The sequence below is a fragment of the Capsicum annuum genome, chromosome 4 (assembly GCF_002878395.1).
Source record: "Capsicum annuum cultivar UCD-10X-F1 chromosome 4, UCD10Xv1.1, whole genome shotgun sequence".
NCBI lineage: Eukaryota > Viridiplantae > Streptophyta > Magnoliopsida > Solanales > Solanaceae > Capsicum > Capsicum annuum.
In genome coordinates this window covers 171,658,187-171,666,311 of record NC_061114.1, presented here as the reverse complement: position 1 = coordinate 171,666,311, position 8,125 = coordinate 171,658,187, and the positions used below count along the sequence as shown (strand labels likewise).

Below are 8,125 nucleotides of genomic sequence, written 5' to 3'. Positions count from 1 at the left end.
GGGTTATTAATGTATTTACATTATAGTGAATGTCTATCAAGAATATAGATAAGATCTATTTGATATCTATTAGGATATGAAATATCTATCTTTCAGAGAGAAACTAGGAGTAATATCCCTATAAGTAGAAGGGTTTTCATCATTGTAAAAGACTCAAGAGAATCCCTCAAGAATCCCTCAAGAGAAATAAGAATTACTCTCTCTTCTCTCTCTACTCTTATTCTTCTCTACTTTATTTCTTATCACAGTAGAGAAGAAACCTTAGAATTTTTTAGTCTATGCCTATCAAAGGGTATGTCAGACTGATGGAGCTACAGACATATTTATAAGTAAGCTAGGGACTCTTAGACAAATAACTCTAACCCTATGGACTTTCATAGTTTTGCCATCAAAAAGATATCACATATGCATAACTTAGAGGAAAAGTAATTGACTGATTTATTACATTAATTGGGTGGCAGACTAAGTTTATTACCAAAAATATGTAGGTCATTAATATGTAATATTATACACAATATTCTTACACTAAAATCACAATTTACCAAAAATTAAGGGGACAAAATTTCTTTTTTTCCTAGTAAATTTTATACTAGCGCTTGTACTCACAAATATCATTAAATGGATTTTGTTTATTTGTCGAACAATTGAAAAAACAAATTGTGTTAAAATTAATCTAAAAAAAGTAGCAATATGAAAGAAGAAGTAGAGAAGAAAATAAGGAGACAAGAGATGAGAGCTTTTTATTCTTTCAAATATCAAGTTTATAAGTCTTTCAAGTATATACAATATGAAGCCTTATGCCTCTATTTATAATCTTCGTAGAGGCATATAAAAGGTTGATCATAACATTAAACAAAAAGATCATGGGAAAGGTTAAATAGTGTGAGAGATAATAGTGTGTGGAGCAGTGGATGAATAACTATTTATCATGGAAAAAAATTAGTTTTAGTAACTTCTTAAGAGTTATGAACATCCACATAAATATTACTCCCTCCATCCCATTTTACTCGTCTCAATTTGACATTACACATTGGTTAAGAAAAATAATTAATGGCATGGCTATTTTACCATAGTACCTTTATTAAATTATATTTACATTTTATTTTGGAGATGAAACAATTAAAATGAAAAATGACAAGTAAAATAAGAAATCAAATTAGAAAATCTCGGACGAATAAAATGGAACGGAGGAAATATTTTATAACAAATTGTTCTTTAATTGCATTGTACCGAAAGTGGTTGCAAGTGCAATTTTCCTAAGTAATACAGATCATGATATATTATGGGCTTAGTTTGGCTCAACATCAATCAAAGTCACAAACAAATTAATTTCAATATATAGAATCAAAAACTCATTAGTAAGTTTCAAATCAATAACGAGAAACACTTCAAATTGCGAGAGGGTGGGGACAAATTTTATTTAATTTATGACCAGCAACCATATATACCATGTGTGTTGCAAACAGCTCCCCGTGATTTGAACTATTGAACAACAGATAGATACATCCGTTTATCACATAATTTGTACTATTAAACATCTTTAAAAAAAGAATAAGATCCGATTGAAATAAATCTGATTAAAAATATAACAAATTTGAAATTACAGAGAAATATTTTTTTTGTTTGATTTTGAGAAATCAAAATATAGTTATTAATCAAAATGCTATGCCATCCTTCTTAAAATAATCTCGAAAATTTTTCTAAAAAGACAGGAGATTTGATTGTATAAGAGAAATAAAGAGAACGAACTTTTTTCTGTCTTAATTTAAAGAGAGTGAACTTGTTCCTTTTTCCATCTTAATTTAGCTCCTTTTTAATACTATTATATTATTGATTGTCGCTTATTGACTGTCTTAACTTTTTAAAATTAATTAGAAATTTTATATAGCTAACAACAAGCAAATATCAAAGGTACATGAAGTTTGGTGAATACTCATTTTCGATTCCCTTATACAGTTGAAGAAAGTTCTAGAAAGTACGAAAAAGAAAAAAAAGTAGAAAAATATTTAAAATAATTATAGGACTATTCGTTTGCATTCTTTTTATGGCGGCAAGAGTACTCTCTAGGATCGTTGTGCTTATCCTAATTACTGTATTTATTATACAATTCTTTAAGGGGACGTAGAACAAGTGTTGATGCATATGAAAATAAGTTTACACTGTACCGAAAGTACTTTTGATAATAGAGGATCAATAAAGAAGAAAAACCATTTTTAATTTCCTATTTTTGAGCTTCATGTTTATTTTTTATAAATTCTCAAATATGAATTGACATAGCTAATGTGGTAATTCTCTCATTTTCTTATCCATTAAGCAAATGTCAAGGTGTATTGATTTAGACTAATGTCTGATTTTGATATGGCTAAGGATTTTTTAAATTTTTTTCAGGTCCATCTTTAGGAAATTTCCTTAAATAATTCTAGCACGTAAAAAGTAATATTTTGTCTGGCTTGAACTTTATAAGTAAAAGAATCTTCATGTTTGTCATCAACTTTGTAGTTGGGCGATAATTTTCAATTTATGCATAAGATAATAGTCAGGAAAAATTAGTCAATGAAAAGAAGGAACAAAATTTACAAAAATCAAGAAGTACATTAGCAAACATAATATACATATCAATAAAAAACTTAAAAGGTTTGCCTTGCCTTATTTTTCTGATCGATTTGGAATAAAATTCATCAACAATAATAATAATATTTACAATGTAATTTATGAGAAAGGATAATTACATTCCATCACGAAAATTTTAGGTACTATGCATAAATTTAAACCTGATTGTGAATTAAGATGTATTCTTCCGTCACAAATATTATTATTATTATTATTATTATTATTATTATTATTATTATTTATTTATTTATTATTTTTTTCCTTCAAGTGAAGTAATCCTTTCCCTTTCAATGCCCAGGATGTCACCGCGTCGTTAAGAAAAGAAAAAATAATTAATCAACATTTAAGATATGATATAATAAGAGTTTATACTAGGGAAGGTATGTATTTAATGAGATAATAGACTCAAGTGAAGCTTCCCTCCATATTCCATTCACCTAATTATCCCCAAAGTTCATAATACTTTGTAGTAATCTGTGAGCTATGTTCTTTTTTTTCTTTGTTTTGCTGGTGAACATTCAAACTAGGAGTAGGACAGAAAAATATTCACCTCCATTCCTAGTCAAACTTGAAAGGGTTGCTCAGTGCACTAAACTTTCATTTATGCGCGGGATTTAAGGAAAAATTGAACTATAAGAGTTTACTATTATACACCATCTAATCTTACATTTCTTTAACGAACTATTTATGTGCCTGAATGTATTACCTTCTAATTATAAAACAATAACTTTATCAATTACTCAAATACTCAAATACTCACATTCGATCCTAATCAAACTTGTGGGGCAAATATGTGTGCCTTCTCGATATTCCCAATCTTTCTTCCTATCCACAATTGGCGTCAACTTCAAATATTATTTACTAACATTTGCATGCAGCCGGCCCCAACTATTGATTTTTCTTTTCCTGAAACAGTGGTGTTTCGATTTGAACGTAACTCAATTATTTTATCGAGTACTTATTACTACTTTTTATCAATACCTGGCAGACCTGAGTCTCAACCAACACCCCTTCATCAAAAATTATATTATATATAATTAGCTAAAAATATTTTTTTTATGTATATATAGTATTATATATTGTATCCCTTGATTTTTTCGTAAATTTACTTTTTTATATTTTAATCGATCGTTCTCCTTGAAGAAACTTCGGACTTCGACATTGCCAACACCAACTATCATGTAATTTAGCTAGTACGATTTAAACATATAAAAAGAAATTACTTAATATTGTTTTGCATGTGTTTTTAAAGACATAGAACTTTGATCTTTCATAATTTTCATCCCAATTTATTGACAATATGGTGCACATCCTATGGCATGAACGGAGGTCGATCGGATCTAGTAATTTTAGCTCAAACCTTATAATATATTAAAAATAAACTAACTATATATAAAAATAATCTATAATTCAGTTACCATCATTTTTTATCCCTATCCCAGAATCAAGAACTCATAAAATTCAAATCTTAAATTCGCCGCTGTCCTAGATGCAGCCGTCTCCAACTATTGATGCAACCGGCAAACTTATCTACGATATCTTAACCAAACCCCATCATTTTCTTGTTCGTCTGGAAGATGGTGGGGAGAGGGGGTGGGGGGTCCCTCCAATTAAACAAACAACACTCTTGTACACGGTTTAACATGCTCTTATATTACCCACAAACATTTCAAAACTTGAGCAAAATATCCCAAAGTGTCACGATTTGAAACATACTTGACAGTACTCTCGTCCCAACGAAAAGTTAAATGGCTTCTTGGTTTGAAAAACAACCCCTCCAGCTACCCAATGAACAAACTCCTCCAAGAACTTACAAAAAGTATGGAGTAAATAAGTCAAAAAGCTTTGATGAATCCATCTTGATACCCAAAAATTCTCCAACTTGTTTTGCAGCTAATGGATCCTATTCCTCATCCTATGCTTCTCATTCCTACACATGCACAAAAGACAAGAAACTTCACCCTCTTTTTCCTTTGCCTTCACCATTAGATTCACCTCATTTCTCTACAAGATCAAGTAGTGGATCATCCTCTAGCTCATTTCAGTTCAATGATGATGAACAAGGGATTAGTCCATTATTTAGTCCACTCAGGTTTGTACAATCTTTCTTCTTCGTCGCTAATCCATTGTTAAATTGCCCGTACCTGATAGAATTTTTATTAGTCCGTCATTGGATTTGTCCATTGCTAATTCCTGTAGTGCATTGTCTTTTCCTATAAAAGGTTCATCTTTTCTTTTTCTTTAGGGGGGTTTTGTTAACATGTTAGTATAAACATTGAACAGAAACAATTGCAATGATTGGTCAAGAACATCAAATGAGAGTTCAAAGTCCTCCTCTTCTTGCACTTCACCAACAACATATCCAGTGGTATGGGGAAAGATTTTGGATTCTCCTAGTGGAAAACAAGAGAAGTGTAATCATCCACGCCATTCTCTTCCTCTTCCACCGAATTCTTCAACTAATAAAACAGGGCAAGCTCTCGGGTCCAAATGGAAGAAAGGGAAGTTGTTAGCAAAAGGGACATTTGGCCATGTCTATGCTGGATTTAATAGGTATGTCATGACTTTCACTCATGCTATTTTACATATATTTGCTCTTTATTGAAGGACCTTTTCATAGTTTAATATATGTACACTGATAGTATAAAAAATATTTACTGAATCAGGTTACTTAAGGTATTTATAGGTAAAAATTCGTGAGAAACAATAATTGATAACCTGATAAAAATAATGACCAACCTTGCTACGATAAGTTAAACTACATTGATTTTTATGCCATGAGTGTATATAACTTAAATCCTCTCATGCTATTGTTAAAGGTAGCTAGATATTGAGAGTACTGGCACCTATTGCACACGGCGTTCGATAACGTAGGTTCGGTAGAAGGATTGCTCCATAGTTCGAATCCCTGATCTACAAGTGTCACACAAAGACAATTTTATTGTTGCTCTAAGCTCCGCTCCTAAATGTTGAGACTTGAAATATCTACTTTGTCTCTTTGCCAAGGGCTTATCAAAGATAAAGTGTTACTTTAAGCCCAGTGACCGCCCATGATTTACTATTGTTCTATAGATCTTCCCTTATTTGTGTCATCTGTTGGCATAAGCCATAATTCAGCAAGTGTTAGAAAATCAACTTCACCTTCATTGTTCAAGAAAGTAGGCCATTTTTCAAGGAGAATAAATAACAATAGAGCAGAAAAGAAAGAAACATAAGGATAAATACAATTAATGGATATTTGAGACCTCACTAAAAGCTGTTCACTATGTTTCTGCAACAGTGATAATGGACAAATGTGTGCTATAAAGGAAGTGAAAATCATCTTTGATGACACAACATCAAAAGAACGTCTCAAGCAGCTGAACCAGGTTAGTATATTTTCTACTCAAATCTAACAATTTTACATGGTCTTTCATTTTCTTTGTTATTCTTAATGATGATTAGTACTAACAAGTTAGTTTCTTGGTAAATAGGAGATCACATTGCTCAGTCAATTCTCACATCCAAACATTGTGCAATACTATGGAAGTGAATTGGTATGGCTCCTTTGTGTTCGTTCTCAAAACAAATTATGGTTTCTTTCGTCTTATAATGATAAATTAAACTTGAACTAGGAAAAATGACTTTAAACCTTGTGTACAGAGAGGAGATAAGTTGTCACTCTACTTGGAATATGTACAAGGAGGATCAATTCTTAAACTACTTCAAGAATATGGTCCTTTCGAAGAACAAATTATCAGCAGCTACACACGAAAAATTCTCTCCGGTTTAGTCTACTTGCATGACAGTAACATAGCACACAGGTAAACATTATAGCTCGTGATCATGTTATCAGAATATTTTTGTCAATGTAATCCATTGGTGCGGTGCTTTAATGTTCGTATTTACCTTGTCAAAATTGAGGGGCACTAAATCTATGCACTTCATCGAGTTATAACATTTATCTTCAGGGTCTTTTTATTTCCTGTTTTCTGATGTCTTCTGTTATTGGCAGGGATATAAAAGCAGAAAATATACTAGTAAATTCTAAGGGAGAAATCAAGCTTGCAGACTTTGGAATGGCTAAACATGTATGTTATTGATCAACTATATCTGACACCAAGTTTTGATTTCCATTCTCTAAATAGGAAACATTTTAATTCATGTACATATTTTGGTTTTCAAATTTCAGATAAAAGCATGTTCTCTGATGGATTCCTTCAAAGGAAGTCCATATTGGATGGCTCCGGAGGTACACTCTCAAGAATTTGTCTAACATTCTAAATTCGAACTTCTTTTTCACTCTTTCTTGTTTCCTGAAACCGAAATTCCAAACACTACCAGGTATTTAAGGATACAGGAGGTTGCAATGTTGCTGTAGATATTTGGAGCCTAGGTTGTACTGTTCTTGAGATGGCAACAGCTAAACCTCCATGGAGCCAACATGAAAGAGTAGGTCATATTTCCTTAAGTTCTGAAATTTTTGTTTGAGGTTTCACTTGTTTGGTAAAATCTTGAGAATTTCTATTTTTCAAAAATTTCTGATCAAAAATCAGCATTGAGTGAAAGGATAATATTATGGCTCATGATATAGTTAGATTGTGCTAGTTTTTTCTTAGCAGTTAAGACTGATATTCTTACATGGGATTGACAGGCAGTTTTACTATTCAAAATGGCAGATAGGAAAGACATTCCTGAAATTCCCAGGAACCTCTCAGATAATGCGCAGAGTTTTTTGAAACTTTGCTTGCAGAGGAATCCAGGTTGCCGTTCGACAGCTGTTCAGCTGCTACATCATCCATTTGTTCAGGCTTACTGGTGAGGAGGAGTTGGTCCCCACTCCATCTTCACTTAAAATGGATCATTTAATCGGCCAATTTTACGGTATGACTAGAACGTCAGCATCTTTTTTTCTTTTGAAATTAAGGAACGGCATGATTGGTAATGCTTGCAAACTTGTTGCGGGCTGTCGATATTTCTGGCTTGCATCTTGACGACAGGTTGAGCAAGCCTGATGGTGAAGGAGAATTGGTATTTAAGCTGTGGGAAGATGGGAAGGATCTGGATTAGAGAATGAAGATCAAGAACCCAGTCAAGTCCACATGCCAAGAAAAAGAATATGAGCTAGTTGTTGGAAGCATTACATTCTGGTTCCCATTGGTTGAGTTGATCCCGAGACAAAGCGAAGAGGTAGAATTTATAAGGAATAGACATTGGCCGTGCAGCGCAGGCTGTGCTAAGACCAGCTCTGCTACCTAAAGCCTTCTATAGGCTGTGTCATATAGATGATGGGATTCAGTGTAGTCGAAGTTGAACAGCAGATATCTCCCCACCACATATATGGGAGAAAAAAGTTAAGGTTTGAGCCCGGAAAAAGAAAACTTATCCGTACCAAGTGCTTACACCAAATGTGTGTGTACACGCACCTTTATCAACCATGACTAATTAATGAATATGTTTAATACATTAAATCACTTAACCATAATTAGTTGAGTTAGTTTGATGTAAACAAACGATGCAAGTATTTGCCATTTGG

The 8,125-nt window shown here is 32.6% G+C and overlaps 1 protein-coding gene across 3 annotated transcripts; it reads left to right on the top strand.

Moving 5' to 3' along the window:
- Positions 1–4,187: 4,187 nt before the first annotated feature.
- On the top strand, positions 4,188–8,071 carry LOC107867737 (mitogen-activated protein kinase kinase kinase 3-like). Of its 3 annotated transcripts, XR_007054476.1 has the most exons (10): positions 4,188–4,702; positions 4,894–5,163; positions 5,891–5,978; positions 6,084–6,146; positions 6,253–6,413; positions 6,605–6,680; positions 6,782–6,841; positions 6,934–7,041; positions 7,244–7,473; positions 7,590–8,071. XR_007054476.1 is itself a non-coding variant. In XM_016714115.2 (9 exons), the coding sequence occupies exons 1-9, from the start codon at positions 4,359–4,361 to the stop codon at positions 7,326–7,328; spliced, it is 1,230 nt and encodes a 409-aa protein (XP_016569601.1). In that variant the 5' UTR covers positions 4,198–4,358; the 3' UTR covers positions 7,329–8,071. The 3 variants fall into 3 exon arrangements, 2 of the variants coding, with proteins under 2 accessions (XP_016569601.1, XP_047266817.1); XM_016714115.2 differs by having other exon boundaries at positions 4,198–4,702; positions 7,269–8,071; XM_047410861.1 differs by having other exon boundaries at positions 4,201–4,702; positions 7,244–8,071.
- Positions 8,072–8,125: the final 54 nt, after the last annotated feature.